General features: G+C 41.8%; 1 protein-coding gene across 2 annotated transcripts in view; it reads left to right on the top strand.

The window, feature by feature from the left end:
- Positions 1-17,560, top strand: part of HSD17B3 (hydroxysteroid 17-beta dehydrogenase 3) — a 211,103-nt gene that overhangs the window by 168,105 nt on the left and 25,438 nt on the right. For both annotated transcript variants that reach the window (XM_077299641.1, XM_077299644.1), the window contains 2 exons: positions 14,327-14,361; positions 16,493-16,574. In XM_077299641.1, coding sequence (XP_077155756.1) covers positions 14,327-14,361; positions 16,493-16,574 — 117 coding nt within the window. The remainder of the gene's footprint in view (positions 1-14,326; positions 14,362-16,492; positions 16,575-17,560) is intronic.

The following is a 17,560-nucleotide window of genomic DNA, read 5'->3' as shown; positions in this document are numbered from 1 at the left end:
CAGTTTAAAGAATATGAAATGATGTCCATTCATCCATTCAAAAGCCAAGAAGTGGATGTCCAGGCAAAATATCAGAGTCAACAAGTCTGCTCAATACAGAGGAGGTAGCGCGTATGCTTCGTAATAGTGAGATCACAGACGTCCATGCAAACACTGTGCGATGCACGTTACACAATTCTGGAATAGTAGCCTTAGGCCGGGATCACACATACGCGAGATACAGCCGAGTCTCGCAGGTGAAAACCGAGCTCTGGCACCGGCACCCCGGAGCGGAGCGTGCAGCCGCACAGCAAGACATGGAGCTGCACGTTCCGCTCCGGAGTGCCGGCGCCAGAGCTGGGTTTTCACCTGCGAGACTCGGCCGTATCTCGTGTATGTGTGATCCTGGCCTTAAAAAAAGGCTAAGAAGTTTCGTGTTCAATACCGTCATAAGAAGCACCAGCACAGGTGTGCAAAAAAGTACAAAAACTGAACAGTAGAAGATTAGACTCTAACGGGTGCAAATCTGTCTGGAAGAAACAAGGGAAAAGGAGCTTACAGATTAAGAAATTGAAGGAACTGTCAAGTTCAGCGGAGTAAGCATGATGATAGGGGGATGTTTCAGAGCCAAAGGCATTGAATACTTGACCAAGATCGATGGTGGTGCTGAACTACTGTATATACAAGTCGAGTTACTTCACACACTCGAGTATTATGAGTATTACAAGGACGACATAGTGTACCATGCTGGACAACGACCCAAAGCATATGTCGAGATTGGCAAAGAAATGGTTCAATGACAATGAAGTAGAGGTGCTGGATTTTCTCCCACAGTCCCCTGACCTCAACCCAATTGAACACTTGTGGGTAGAGTTGAAGAAAAAGCTTTATGCATACTCAAGTGAGTCAACCAGTATGCGCCAACTTTGGGAATGTGTAGAAGTGACGTGGGATCAGATTTCGGTAGAGGCATGTTTGAATTTGATAGAGAGCATGCCCCGAAGAATTCAGGCAGTGTTGAAACCCAAAGATTGATTTGCAAAATACTAACAAGATAATACAAGTTAAAATTTAGATTTCTAGGAACAGAACAGTAACAATGCAGTGACTTGACAAGGATCTGCATAACTAAGCATATGCAAAATACAAGTCAAATTTAAGTATGAGATAGCTGAGATAATTGTCTATAAAATGATAGCAGTCACATATTCAAAGCAGTTGTGGATGGTGAGATATGGAGCCTGAAAGTCAAAAGTTGAAAACATTGTTTCCTTTTTGCTTGTAAGTGTATGTGTCCCATTTCCTAGTATATATGTCTCCCTTCCTGGTAGATATGTCCCCCATCCTGGCCCCCTTTCTGGTATACATGTCCCCTATTCTAGGCCCCTTTTTGGTATATATGTCCACTGTTTTTTAACCCCTTCACCCCGAAGCCTGTTTTCACCCTCCTGACCAGGCCAATTTTTACAATTCTGACCACTGTCACTTTATGAGGTCATAACTCTGGAAAGCTTCAATGAATCCCACTGACTCTGAGATTGTTTGTTTTCTTGTGACATATTGTACTTCATGATAGTGGTAAAATTTCTTAGATATGATTTCTGTTTATTTGTGAAAAAAAGGAAATTTGTCGAAAATTTTACAATTATCGCAAATTTCAAACTTTTATTTTTTATGCCCCTAAATTAGAGAGTCATGTCGCACAAAGTAGTTAATAAGTAACATTTCCCACATGTCTACTTTACATCAGCACAATTTTTGAAACATCATTTTTTTATGGTTAGGAAGTTATAAGGATTAAAAGTTGACCTGCGATGTCTCATTTTTACCACCAAAATTGTTAGCTCCAAATCTTACATTTTTATACTGATGAAACGGTAAAAATGGCACCAAAATTTGTCTTACAATTTCTGCTGAATGTTGAAATACCCCATATGTGGCTGTACAGTACTGCCTAGCCATTTGGAGTGACTCGGGAGGAGTGCTATTTGCCTCCTGGAGGGCAGATTTTCCTAGAATAGTTTCCATATACAAATCCCCTAAGAGCTAGAAAAGTAGAATCCCCCTCAAGTGACCCCATTTTGGAAATTATACCCCTTTGGGAATTTATCTACAGATGTAGTGATGATTTTTTACTCCATGGGTGTTTTCTAGAATCAAGCAGCAGTGGATGTTCCTGAGTGAAAATTGCAAACTGCTGTTGTAGTGACCAGTACGTTATGCCTAGCCCTTGCTTCTGGAGACACGCACCTGTAAATTAGGAGGGCTTTCATCACTACAGAAATGCCAAACATGTAGGTGCTAAATGTGGTAGGCATACTGGGGCTCAGAAAGGAGGAGCGGAATTTGGATTTGAGAGCGGAAAATTTGTTGAATTTCTTTTGGGTGGCGAGGAGCCATTTTGATTTTACAGAACCTTTGTGCTACCAGTAACATGGAAGCCCTTATATTTCCATTAACAGATGACAGACCTGAATGAGGGCTTTCTTGTTTGGGGATTGAGTTGAAGCTTTAATTGGGAACATTTTACATAACATTTATGATCACATGTATCCGGCGTTCTACGCTGAGCACTTACATCGGGGTTTCCATCTAAATCTCTGAATGACATGACAGATGAAACCTCCAATGGATCCATTCAATATAATGAGTTACTCTGGACTCCATCTAGCCTCTGTTCAGCGGTGTCCTTCTTTTCAGAAGTGCACAAAACTGTGGCCGATGGCACTTTTATGCAATCTTAAAAAGACAGACACCGCCGTATCACAGGTCCTATGCTGTCCACAGTGCCTCCATCTGCCTCATTATAGAGAATCTTCCGCAGAGGTTCCATCTGAATCACATATTTCAGACATTAACACGGAAACCCGGGTGTAAGAGCTCAGTGCAGGATAACTGTGCGCCGAGCCTTACTGCGGTCTTTGGGAGGCAGAATGAAAACAGCATGCGAAGAACTGGTTTTATTTATTTTTTATGCCATTACTCGTGCTGTATAAGTGAATTGGTGACTTTATTGTTTGGGTTGGTGCGAATACAGCAATGCCAGATTTATTTCAGATTTTTATGTTTGGCTTCTGTCACACACTAAAAGACACTTTTTATGTCAAAAAATTTTGCATCACCACATTTTGAAAGCTATAATTTTTACATATTTCAGCCGACAGAGTGATGTTCTGGCTTGTTTTTTGCAGGCTGAGCTGACTATTTTATTGGTGCCATTTCTGGGCACATGATATTTTTTGATCGCTTTCTATTCCGATGTTATGGTGACAGAATGAACAAAAACCAGCTATTCACTAATTGTTTTTTATTTTTTATTTTATTTTTTTATACCATTCCGCATGTGGTAAAATTGGTAAGGCAGCTTTATTCTTCGGGTCAGTACGATTACAGCGATACTCAATTTATATTTTTTTTTATGTTTTGGCCCTTTTACACAATAAAAACTATATTATAGAAAAAATAATTATTTTTTGCATCACTGTATTCTGAGAGCTATAACTTTTTTTATTTTCTGTTGACGAAGCTGTATGATGGCTTCTTTTTTGCAGGACAGTACGATATTTTCAGAGGTACCATTTTTATTTACATTCGTCTTTTTTATCGCGGTTTATTGCCCTTTTTGTTCAATAGTATGATGATAAAGCATTGATTTTTGCCTGTTTTTTTATTTATTTTTTTTACGGTGTTCACTAGTTAACCAGCGGGACAGTTTGATAGAGCGGATCATTACGGATGCTGCTATACCAAATATGTGTACTTTTATAAAAAAAATTTACATAAATGTATTTATTAGAAAAATATTTGATTCTTTTTTTTCTTTATTTGGTGATTTAAAAAAAATATATTGTTACACTTTTTAGTATTTTTTTACTTTTTTACATTGTCCCATTCCTGGTACATCACTGTGTGGTGTCAGATCGCTGATCACATCAGCATCTGACAGGCAGGGAAGGAGGCATGTCAGCGCCTGCTCTCAGCAGGCGCTCACAAGCCACCTTCCCTGAAGGACCATGAAGGCCCCCGCGGACATTTTGCGGCTGGGGGTCTCCATGGAGACCATCAGAACATTGCGTTGTCCTGATGGAAGCACACAGGGAACTCATTCCCTGCGCAATGTCACTACTGACAACGGCATCAGGTTAAATGGCTACGATCAGTGCTAGCATTGATCGTGGGCATTGCTGCAGGGTGTCAGCTCTCACACAGAGCTGACACCCGCATCTGATCGCCGCGTCCCTCAGCGTGAGGCTGTGCGATCAGTTCGCCGTACGTGTACTGCTCCTGTTTAGGTGTTAGCACCAGTAGCTGGTCTCTGTGAGATTACATTTGTGTTAAATTTTATATATCACTGTTGCTACAATATTCTGACTGATAAGTAATGCTTTACTGGTCTTCTTCTAGCCTTTGCCTTTATAGTGTAAAGAAATAATTTTCTTGTGGTGCCATGGCTGACAGCATGAAATGGGAAGGGGTTTTCTTTCTTAAAGAGAACCTGGCTTCACGATTATGCATGTTAAAGTAAAGGTATAGCCATAATGGTGCCGACATACAGATTCAATAGATACCTTTAGGCCACGTGCAATGTTGAGTATTTGGTGAGTATTTTACCAAAGTATTTGTAATCCAAAACTAGGAGTGGGATAAAAATGCAGAAGTGGTGACGTGTTTCTATTATACTTTTCCTCTGATTGTTCCTCTCCTGGTTTTGGTTTACAAATACTGAGGTAAAAAATTTGACAAAATAAGCAACGTGTGCATGTGACCTTAGTGAAGAAATACCCATCCTGCTTGTTGTTTAATCAGCATTTGAAGTTTCATAAGCTTTTGATGCATAGGAACAGGACTGTGGGTAGGTTCTACAGCTCAGCTCTGGTCCATCCGACTGCCTCCGGTGTCTGTATCCTTCTCCTGTCCTAAAGATCGTGCCAGCACCGTCCTCACTGCCGGTGGTGCTTGTGCAAATCAATCTCCAGACAATCTTCAGTAAAATGGTGCCAATGTGCAGATTTAGATCTTGGCTAAATGAAAATCCCAGATCTCAATGTACGCATGCACCGCCGAATACCGCAGGGAGTCAATCTGCACATGTGCTGCTACCAGCCCCATTTTACTGAAGTGTTCAAGAAAAAAACTATCTCAAAATCACTGGGTTATGTTGAAACATTTCGGAGTTATTGCCACATGAAGTGACACACATAAGATTTGAAAAAAATAACTTTGTCACTAGGGGGTTAAAATGGTTGTTCTCATTCAATTACATTTCTCACCTGGCTGCAGTTTGCTATAAAAATATAAACCTAACTTCCCTGGGTCCATTGGTGAGTCTTCGTCATTGTTCCGGTGTCTGGCATTGGCTGCAGTGCTTATGCCAGTCAACAGTGCAGCAGCCAATCGGTGAGCTCAGCCACACTGAGTAGTAGACAGAATGCCCCCTTAAAGATGCTGAGCTCACTGATTGGCTGCCACATTGTCAAGGAGAAATGTAAATAAAACAAAACATCCACTTTAAGTTTTGCTCTTCTCCACTGGTGACAAGTCAGGCAAATCTCCTGACAAGCGTTACATACAGATATTTCCTAAGATGTAGTTGTTTTTTATCATTTAAATTGTTTTATGTTCACACCGTAGATTACATATCACTGAAATAAGGTCTTGCTGACATGAAATTATCGGATTGTTGGCCAGCTTCTTTCCACATAACGTGTTAGTGTTTCCTTATTCCAGATTGTTTTGGTATTGTTGCCAAATTTCCTATACAGATTCGTAGAATTGTTCTAAAACTGCATGCAGTAAAACTAATCAAAAGTGGCAAATAAATGGGTTTACTTTAACCATAAGAATTTTTGTACTTTCCTTAAATTCCCCTAAGAAACATGGATTATTTTAATGTAGTTATGGTAGTCTATTTCAATTATAAAGATGAATGTAAGAACATTACACAATGGGAAACAACGTTCTTCGAATTATGAAAGCAGAATTTTGGTTAGATGCCGAGTTGTGCAAAGTATTTTCAAATTAATTTTTATAAATAACTTTGAAGGTAACTGATCTAAAAATACAACACAGATAAACCTTATTTACTCCAATTTTAGGATTAATTCCCATCTCTGCCTATGCAGTTTCCTTAACTCCCATTCATTACTTGGGGAATCATGGAAATAGAGCTCAGAATATATCAGCTGTTTTCATAGCTCTGCCTCCAGAAAATATATAATTAACTAGATGGTGGCCTGATTCTAACGCATCGGGTATTTGTTGTGTATCCGCTTTTTGGGCTCCCCTGGTGGTTGCTGGTGGTACTGGTGACTTGTTTGCACTTTGCTTCTTCTGTTCACCTGCTTCCATCAGTGTTTGGGAGTTTCCTATTTAGCCTTGCTCTCCAGTCATTTCCTTGCCGGTCATCATTGTAACCAGAGCCTTCGGTTGCATGTTCCTGCTACTAGTCTGCTGATCAGCTAAGTGGACTTTGTCCTTTTGTTTTGTACCTTTTGTCCAGTTTGCAGTTTTTGTAATTCTCTGTAGCTGGAAGCTCTTGCGGGCTGAAATTGCCACTCCTGTGTCATGAGTTGACACAGGAGTCTTAAAGTAATTTCAGGATGGTTTTTGAAAGGGTTTTCAGTTGACCGTGAAGTCCTCTTTTGTATCCTTCTGCTATCTAGTAAGTGGACCTCTCTTTGCTAAATCTACTTTCATACTGTGTATGTCTTTTCCTCTTAATTCACCGTTATTACATGTGGGGGGCTGCTATCATCTTTGGGGTATTTCCCTAGAGGTAAGCCAGGTCTGTTTCTTCCTCTACCAGGCGTAGTTAGTCCTCCGGCTGGTGCGTGGCATATAGGAAGCCGTAGGTATGCTCCCTGGCTACTGTTAGTTGTGTGGTAGATTTAGCTCACGGTCAACTCGAGTTTCCATCACCCGAGAGCTCGTTCGTTACTTATGTGTTTTTTACGTTCCCTTGCCATTGGGAACCATGACAGTATGACCGGCCCACAAAGTGTTAATTGTTTGGGCTGAAGCAGGAGAAAAAGAAGTGTTGAAGGGAATTTTTTTTTTTTTCTTTCCCTCAGAGTTTTGCTGCCTAGCCCTTAATTGCTGTCTAGCTGCTTCTTACCTCCTCTTAACCCTTGAATGGCTCTGACCTTAGCTGTTTAACATGGATGTCCAGAGTTTGGCTGCAGGTTTAAATAATCTTGCTACGAAGGTTCAAAATTTACAAGATTTTGTTATACATGCTCCTATTTCTGAACCTAAAATCCCTACACCAGAGGTGTTTTCCGGAGATAGATCTCGGTTTTTGAATTTCAAATATAATTGTAAATTATTCCTTTCTCTCAGACCTCACTCCTCAGGAGATCCTGTCCAGCAGGTTAAGATTGTAATCTCTTTGCTGCGAGGTGACCCTCAAAATTGGGCATTTTCATTGGCACCAGGGGATCCTGCGTTGCTCAATGTGGATGCGTTTTTCCTGGCTTTAGGGTTGCTTTATGAGGAACCTAATTTGGAGATTCAAGCTGAAAAAGCTTTGATAGCCCTATCTCAAGGGCAAGATGAAGCGGAGATATACTGCCAAAAATTTTGTAAGTGGTCTGTGCTTACTCAGTGGAATGAGTGCGCCTTAGCGGCAAATTTCAGAGAGGGCCTTTCTGATGCCGTTAAAGATGTTATGGTCGGGTTCCCTGCGCCTACAGGTCTGAATGAGTCCATGACAATGGCAATTCAGATTGATCGGCGTTTGCGGGAGCGCAAACCCGTGCACCATTTGGCGGTATCTTCTGAAGAGACGCCAGAGAAAATGCAATGTGACAGAGTTATGTCCAGAAGCGAGCAGCAGAATTATAGGCGTAAAAATGGGTTATGCTTCTATTGTGGTGATTCTGCTCATGTTATATCGGCATGCTCTAAGCGTACTAGGAAGGTTGACAAGTCCATTTCAATTGGCACTTTACAGTCCAAATTTATTTTGTCTGTAACCTTGATTTGTTCATTATCAGTTATTACCGTGGATGCCTATGTGGACTCGGGCGCCGCTCTGAGTCTTATGGACTGGTCCTTTGCCAGGCGCTGTGGGTTTGATTTAGAGCCTCTGGAAGTCCCTATACCTCTGAAGGGTATTGATTCTACACCTTTGGCTTGTAATAAACCACAGTTCTGGACGCAAGTGACTATGCGTATGACTCCAGACCATCAGGAGGTGATTCGCTTCCTTGTGTTGTACAATTTACATGATGTTTTGGTGCTTGGATTACCATGGTTACAGTTTCATAACCCAGTCCTTGACTGGAAGGCTATGTCTGTGTTAAGCTGGGGATGTCAGGGGGCTCATGGGGACACTCCTATGGTGTCCATTTCGTCATCTATTCCATCTGAGATTCCGGCATTTTTGTCTGATTATCGTGATATTTTTGAAGAGCCTAAGATTGGTTCACTCCCTCCTCACAGGGATTGTGATTGCGCCATAGATCTGATTCCTGGCAGTAAATTTCCAAAGGGTCGTTTGTTTAACCTATCTGTACCTGAACATGCTGCTATGCACGAGTATATTAAGGAGTCCCTGGAAAAGGGACATATTCGTCCTTCTTCATCACCTTTAGGAGCCGGTTTTTTCTTTGTCTCTAAAAAGGATGGCTCTCTGAGGCCTTGTATTGATTATCGTCTCCTGAATAAAATTACAGTCAAATATCAGTATCCGTTGCCTTTGCTGACTGATTTGTTCGCTTGCATAAGGGGGGCTAAGTGGTTCTCTAAGATTGATCTTCGTGGGGCGTATAATTTGGTGCGAATTAAGCAGGGGGATGAGTGGAAGACCGCATTTAATACGCCTGAGGGCCATTTTGAGTATTTGGTAATGCCTTTCGGCCTTTCTAATGCACCTTCTGTCTTTCAGTCCTTAATGCATGATATTTTCCGGGAATATTTGGATAAATTTATGATTGTGTACTTGGATGATATTTTGATTTTTTCTGATGACTGGGAGTCTCATGTTCAGCAGGTCAGGAGGGTTTTTCAGGTTTTGCGGGAGAATTCTTTGTGTGTAAAGGGTTCAAAGTGTGTTTTTGGGGTTCAAAAAATTTCATTTTTGGGGTATATTTTTTCCCCTTCTTCTATTGAGATGGACCCTGTCAAGGTTCGGGCTATTTACGACTGGACGCAGCCTACTTCTCTGAAGAGTCTCCAGAAATTCTTGGGCTTTGCTAATTTTTATCGTCGATTTATAGCTGGTTTTTCTGGCGTTGCTAAACCTCTGACGGATTTGACTAAAAAGGGTGCTGATGTTGCTGATTGGTCCCCTGCTGCCGTGGAGGCCTTTCGGGAGCTTAAGCGCCGCTTTTTGTCTGCCCCTGTGTTGCGCCAGCCTGATGTTTCTCTTCCCTTTCAGGTTGAGGTCGATGCTTCCGAGATCGGAGCGGGGGCGGTTTTGTCGCAGAAAAGTTCCGACTGCTCAGTGATGAGACTTTGTGCGTTCTTTTCGCGAAAATTTTCGGCCGCCGAGCGAAACTATGATGTTGGTAATCGGGAGCTTTTGGCCATGAAGTGGGCATTTGAGGAGTGGCGTCATTGGCTTGAGGGTGCCAGACATCAGGTGGTAGTTTTGACTGATCACAAGAATTTAATTTATTTGGAGTCTGCCAGGCGCCTGAATCCTAGACAGGCACGTTGGTCGTTGTTCTTTTCCCGGTTTAATTTTGTGGTCTCGTACTTACCGGGTTCTAGGAATGTGAAAGCAGATGCTCTTTCTAGGAGTTTTGAGCCTGACTCTCCTGGGAATTCTGAACCTGCTGGTGTCCTTAAGGATGGAGTGGTTTTGTCTGCTGTCTCTCCAGATTTGCGACGTGCTTTGCAAGAATTTCAGGCGGATAGACCTGATCGTTGTCCGTCTGGTAGACTGTTTGTTCCTGACGAGTGGACCACTAGAGTCATCTCGGAAGTTCATTCTTCTACTCTGGCAGGTCATCCGGGAATTTTTGGCACCAGAGATTTGGTGGCTAGATCCTTCTGGTGGCCTTCCCTGTCTCGAGATGTGCGTGTTTTTGTGCAGTCTTGCGATGTGTGTGCTCGGGCCAAGCCTTGTTGTTCTAGGGCTAGTGGGTTGTTGTTGCCCTTGCCTATTCCGAAGAGGCCTTGGACGCACATCTCTATGGACTTTATCTCGGATCTCCCTGTTTCTCAGAAGATGTCTGTCATCTGGGTGGTGTGTGACCGTTTTTCTAAAATGGTTCATTTGGTGCCATTGCCTAAGTTGCCTTCCTCATCTGAGTTGGTCCCTCTGTTTTTTCAAAATGTGGTTCGCTTGCATGGTATTCCGGAAAACATCGTTTCTGACAGGGGTACCCAGTTCGTGTCTAGATTTTGGCGGGCAGTCTGTGCCAGGTTGGGCATTGATTTGTCCTTTTCGTCTGCATTCCATCCTCAGACCAATGGCCAGACTGAGCGAACTAATCAAACTTTGGAGACTTATTTGAGGTGTTTTGTGTCTGCGGATCAGGATGATTGGGCTGCCTTTCTGCCATTGGCGGAGTTTGCTCTTAATAATCGGGCTAGTTCTGCCACTTTGGTTTCTCCTTTCTTTTGCAATTCAGGGTTTCATCCGCGTTTTTCATCTGGTCAGGTTGAATCTTCGGATTGTCCTGGAGTGGATGCGGTGGTGGATCGGTTGCATCGGATTTGGGGACAAGTGGTGGATAATTTGGAATTGTCCCAGGAGAGGACTCAGCAGTTTGCTAACCGTCGTCGTCGTGTTGGTCCCCACCTTCGCGTTGGGGACTTGGTGTGGTTGTCTTCCCGTTTTGTCCCTATGAGAGTTTCTTCTCCCAAATTTAAGCCTCGGTTCATCGGTCCTTATAGGATTTTGGAGATTCTTAACCCTGTTTCCTTTCGTTTGGACCTCCCGGCATCTTTCGCTATCCATAATGTGTTCCATCGGTCGTTGTTGCGGAGATATGAGGTACCGGTGGTTCCTTCTACTGAACCTCCTGCTCCTGTGCTGGTGGAGGGTGAATTGGAGTACGTCGTGGAGAAGATCTTGGACTCCCGTATTTCCAGACGGAGACTTCAATATCTGGTTAAATGGAAAGGCTATGGTCAGGAAGATAATTCTTGGGTAACTGCCTCTGATGTTCATGCCTCGGATTTGGTTCATGCCTTTCATAGGGCTCATCCAGAACGCCCTGGCGGTTCTTGTGAGGGTTCGGTGCCCCCTCCTTAAGGGGAGGGTACTGTTGTGTATCCGCTTTTTGGGCTCCCCTGGTGGTTGCTGGTGGTACTGGTGACTTGTTTGCACTTTGCTTCTTCTGTTCACCTGCTTCCATCAGTGTTTGGGAGTTTCTTATTTAGCCTTGCTCTCCAGTCATTTCCTCTCCGGTCATCATTGTAACCAGAGCCTTCGGTTGCATGTTCCTGCTACTAGTCTGCTGATCAGCTAAGTGGACTTTGTCCTTTTGTTTTGTACCTTTTGTCCAGTTTGCAGTTTTTGTAATTCTCTGTAGCTGGAAGCTCTTGCGGGCTGAAATTGCCACTCCTGTGTCATGAGTTGACACAGGAGTCTTAAAGTAATTTCAGGATGGTTTTTGAAAGGGTTTTCAGTTGACCGTGAAGTCCTCTTTTGTATCCTTCTGCTATCTAGTAAGTGGACCTCTCTTTGCTAAATCTACTTTCATACTGTGTATGTCTTTTCCTCTTAATTCACCGTTATTACATGTGGGGGGCTGCTATCATCTTTTGGGGTATTTCCCTAGAGGTAAGGCAGGTCTGTTTCTTCCTCTACCAGGCGTAGTTAGTCCTCCGGCTGGCGCGTGGCATATAGGAAGCCGTAGGTATGCTCCCTGGCTACTGTTAGTTGTGTGGTAGATTTAGCTCACGGTCAACTCGAGTTTCCATCACCCGAGAGCTCGTTCGTTACTTATGTGTTTTTTACGTTCCCTTGCCATTGGGAACCATGACAGGTATTCTAGAATATGTATGTATGTATGTATATAGCAGCCACATAGCATATAGCATATAGCAAAGGCCACATAGTATTTAGGAGCTACGTAGTATATAGGAGCCACGAAGTATATAGCAGCCACACAGTATATATTACAGCCACGTAGTATATAACACAGCCCACATAATGTATAGCACAGGCCACGCAGTATATAACACAGGCTACGCAGTATATAACACAGCCCACGCAGTATATAACACAGCCCACTCAGTATATAACACAGCCCACACAGTATATAACACAGCCCACGCAATATATAACACAGCCCATGTAATATATAGCACAGCCCACTCAGTATATAACACAGGCCATGCAATATATAGCACAGCCACGCAGTATATAACACAGCCCACACAGTATATAACACAGGGCACTCAGTATATAAGACAGCCCATGCAGTATATAACACAGGCCACGCAGTATATAACACAGGCCACGCAGTTTATAACAGTGGCCACGCAGTATATAACAGTGGCCACGCAGTATATAACAGTGGCCATGCAGCATATAACACAGCCCATGCAGTATATAACACTGCCCATGTAGTATACAGCAGCCACGCAGTATATAACACAGCCCACATAATATATAGCACAGCTCACGCAGTATATAACACAGCCCACGCAGTGTATAACACTGCCCACATAGTATATAGCAGCCACGCAGTATATAGCACAGCCCACATAGTATATAGCAGTGTGGGCACCATATCCCTATTAAAAAAATAATTAAAATAAAAAATAGTTATATACTCACCCTCCGGCGTCCAGCGAAGCTGTCCCGATGCGCGCTGCTGCCGCCATCTTCCGTTCCCAGAGATGCATTGCGAAATTACCCAGATGACTTAGCGGTTTTGCGAGCTACGTAGTACGTTGTACGTAGTATATATAGGTATTTTCACAATGCATCTCTGGGAACGGAAGCTGACGGCAGCCGCGTGCGCATCGGCAGACGACAGAAGGTGAGAATAGCAGGTTTTTTGTTTTTTTATTATTTTTAACATTAGATTTTTTTACTATTGATGCTGCATAGGCAGCATCAATAGTAAAAAGTTGGTCACACAGGGTTAATAGCAGCGTTAACTGAGTACGTTACACCGAAGCATAACGCGGTCCATTAATGCTGCCATTAACCCTGTGTGAGCGCTGACTGGAGGGGAGTATGGAGCGGGCGCCAGGCACTGACTGGACGGAAGTATGGAGGGACTAATTCTCGGCCAGGCTGCGGCTGCGACCAATCAGCGACGCGGGATTTCCATGACAGACAGACAGACAAACAGATGGAAGTGGCCCTTAGACGATTATAGTATATATATGGATAACTTTATCAGCTAAATAGAAAAATTATATTTGCAAAGTTTAAAAGCAAAGCGTCTACTTCAACAGGAAAGTTTAGAAATTAATAAGCCAGAAGCACAACATTTAAAAGATGTTAAGTTCTTATTGTAACATCTTCTAATCCCGTCCCGATAACTCCCATAGATGTATGGCGGATGGCAGTCCTGGGTGGATTGAGTCTCTCTACACACATTGGGTGTATAATGTTGCTACTTCGAGAAAAGTCCAATCTTTCAAAATACAAAATTATTTAATTTATATGGTAAATAATGCAAATCCAAAAATAATAAATGAAAACATCAAAATGCTGTTTTTTTGGTCATCTTGCCTGCTTGCCTGCTTAAAAAAGTGGAGTAAAGGTGACCACTAAAAATGTTACCAAATGAGAACTACAGTTCACCACTCAAACAACAAGCCCTTACCAGTTCTTCGGCGGAGCGATAGAAATGTCGTTAGTTTTAGACAATGGTAATACAAACCAATTATGTATAAAAAACAAAGTACTGAGTTTTTTAAAAGCAATAAAATGCATAAAAAGAGTCTATAAAAACAAAACCAATCAAAAAAAGGGCGGTATTTCTTTTTTTCACAATTTTTTTCTATTTCTTTATTTGTTATAAGCTAAAATAAATGGTGTCATTTAGAACTACAACTTCTCTGACAAAAAAAAGTCCTCATATGGCTTAAAAGTTATGGCTTTTGAGATGAAGGGAAGGAAAAAAGCTAAAGTGCATAAATAAAAACTTTTTTGCTGCAGGAGAGGTAGATGTTAGAGGCGTGTGTATCTGTGTACAGAATACATATACCGTATATATGCATATACTCTCTCTCTATCTATATATAAAGATGAAAAGCAAAAACCAGGCATGTCCCAAACCTTTGCATTAAATCCAAAAAATGAAGGCAGCACACCAACAACTGAAAATTCACATTCGGTTTATTGGCCCATGTGCAACGTTTCGGTCCCAAGTGTGGACCTTTCTCAAGCCACTATATTATACTAAATATTACTTCTATTTTTGTCTAGATGACAAGACTAGTATTGAAACAGATGGAGCAAAGGTAAAATCTGTTACTTTTATGTACATTTTTGTTTCTTCTGTTTGAATGTGATTTAGTCAGGGGTGTCAAAGGCCCACCAATAACATTGACTCTGGGGGCCCATTGTTCTCCTACATGCAAATATTACATTACCTTAATTCACAAATTTGGCTGTGCTTCTATATAATAGTGAAATTGACAGTTAGTGACGCTGATACAAAGTGGAGAGGTTTCAGCTGCAAATAAGACAATAACCACAAATTTGTCAAGAGTAAACATTTTACAGATTGTTATAATTTATAATATATTTTGCTATGAATACCTTCCCTAGCAGGAGAAAAAGAAGTATAAATTAGCAGGGCAAGATGTAAGACCATAGGGGAGCCCAAACGGTAGTGAACGTTATGCCACCAGATTGCCTTAGTGCCAGCTAAAATGTCCAAATGTGGTGGTCATTCACATGGGGTACAAGTGAACCCCACTGGCCTGCTAGTGAGTATTATAGATCATTTAAAATAAGGCAGTTAAAGACAAACCATAAGCACATAAAGGTAATGTTAGTCTTTCACAAATATACAGTACGTGTTGGCTACAATATTGGAAAAGTTGTTTTAGGAAGAATTGGTCCTCCTAGCGCCTCTTACTGTCCAAAAGTCACGTCCAACTGTCCACCTACATCACACAGATCCTGCACCATTGCAAGCACGCGGGATTTCGTTACAGTGCCTGCACTCCCGCGGTTGGCCGGAAGAGTCGCATGGAGCGCTTGTCACCGGCTGGGACAACGCTACAATACCATCTGCCCACTATTTATCCCCATGTTTACAAGAGACAGCACTGAAGCTCTTCCTCCGGAGCTACCGGGCAACAGACTTGACATTTAACTTACAACGCGAAGGTAAAACAACTTTTCTAATACTGTAGCCAGCATGTATATTTGTGAAAGACTAACATTACCTTTATGTGCTTATCGTTTGGTTTTATCTGCTTTATTTTAAACAATCTATAACACTCACTAGCAGAATGGTGGGGTTTACCTGTACCCCATGTGAGTGACCACCACTCTAGACATTTTGACATTTTAGCTGGCACAAGAGGCAATCTGGTGGTATAACTTTCACCACCGTGTGGTCTCCCCTATGGTCTTACATCTTGCACTGCTTCTATACAATACATTGGGTAGTTTGTATGGATGAAGAGATGCTGCCTATGTCTGTACAGAGTGAATCAGGTATATTGTGCCAACTACTATTCATACTTCTACACAGAGGCCCACCGAGGAATTCACCTGTTCTCCTGTGGTCCAGTCTGGATATAGTCTAATATTAGCTGTAATTTCATAATGTACATAATGTTAACCTTAAAGGGAACCTGTCAGCAGCATTGTGCACAGTAACCTACACACATTGTCAGGTCAGCACCGTTATTTTGATTAAAATGATACCTTGGTTGATGAAATCCGTCTTGTGGTTGTTGTGAATCTTTATTTTCAGTTTTGAGTTAATGATATGCTCGTGCTCCGGAGCGGCCTGTGGGGGGTCTGCATGTGGTGCTCTGCCTAGGTATTCATAATGCAGCTGGCTGACAGGTCACTGATCCCTCACTGACCTGCCCCCTAGTTTGCATAATGAATATCTGTGTATACTTAAAAAAAAAAAAAAACTTCTGCACGCTGCAGCATAATCGCATGTTTTATGTGCCAAGAATACATTTTCTTCATGTTATTCAGCTTGGAGAGAAGAAAACTTTGAAAATGTCGCCCACTGTGCCTGCGCAGTAGCTGCTATCAGTGTCTATAGCTGTGATCCGATAGCTGCTACTGCGCATGCGCCGGCGGCGCCATCTTACTGTAGAAGAAAAAAATCACTCCTCCAAGATGGTGCCGCCCACGTCTGTGCAGTAGCAGCTCCGAGATAGTCGAGCACCTGGCAGAATATGAATCATTTAGTGGACAGAAATGGTGCTATTCCAACATTGCAGCTTATCCTGAAAAGTCACCTGAAACAAAATTACACTTTAATTAAATGCTGCTATTTCCAGAAAAATATAAATCACTTTATCTTAAATGAAAATTAAATTAAATCAAAGTGCTACAATGTAAAAAAAATATGTCATGTTTATATTTGCTTTTTTTTTTTTTTTTTACTTTTAGGAAAAAGGGTCTAATTGTGAATGTTTCCTCTGCTTTTGGTATCTTTCCTTGCCCCCTTTATACCATATATTCTGCTTCCAAAGTAAGTAATGTGGTGGGCACAAAATGTTCAAAAATGAACTGGCTTTTTTTTTTCTAATAAAAAAATGGAGATGTCATTCAATACTGTATAATAATTAGTGATGAGCGAATATACTCGTTACTCGAGATTTCTCGATCATGCTCGGGTGTCGTCTGAGTATTTTTTAGTGCTCGGAGTTTGTTTTTAGCACCGCAGCTGAATGATTTACATCTGTTAGCCCCCTGACGAAGCCGACGCAAAACGCGCGTTGGGGCTGCGGCGGTGACCCCTTTGCTCCTGATTTATGGGTAAGAGCTGTTGAACCGGTTTTAGTTTAACACATGCCGATAGGATAAGCGGTACCCCATTGTGGATTTGATAGAATTTGACTGGTAGTTACCCGGTTTGAGACGCTCCTCTACCGTAAATATGCACTTTTAGCACTTTAGGATGGAATACTATCAGTGAGTCATTGGGTTAGTCACTGTTGTGTTTATTTCAGTGTTTTTCCTTAAGTTCCCTTGCTGTCTACATTATATGTGTGATTATTTATTGTTTTCTTAACTATGTAATTGATTGTTCTATGAATAATAAAACGTGTACTTTCTACCTTTTTAAATGGGACTCATACTCCGTGTGTTATTCTCTGGTTTGCTTATGTGTCTTGGGAGTGTCCTAGACTGCTATAATTGATCTCTTATATGGCTATCTCTTTGACACTATACTATTAGTATGTGTGAGAGATCAAGAGTATCTTTATCCATTGTGGGATGTCTTTATTGTTAGCCAGCATAAGTACATGTGGGGATTCCCTAGCAACCAGGCAACCCCCACATGTACTTATCCTGGCTAACAGATGTAAATCTTTCAGCTGTGGCGCTAAAAACTAAATTAAATTAAGATAATAATACCAAAGAATTTGTGATTGCAATCATTTTCAGGAAGAAACTGAGTATTACCTGACAGAATTGCAGGGGTGTCAATACTTTTGGCCACAACTGTACCTA

This window comes from Ranitomeya variabilis, chromosome 1 (genome assembly GCF_051348905.1).
Source record: "Ranitomeya variabilis isolate aRanVar5 chromosome 1, aRanVar5.hap1, whole genome shotgun sequence".
NCBI classification, from domain to species: domain Eukaryota; kingdom Metazoa; phylum Chordata; class Amphibia; order Anura; family Dendrobatidae; genus Ranitomeya; species Ranitomeya variabilis.
The sequence above is the reverse complement of the archived record's forward strand: the minus strand, read 5'-3'. Positions and strand labels throughout refer to the sequence as shown.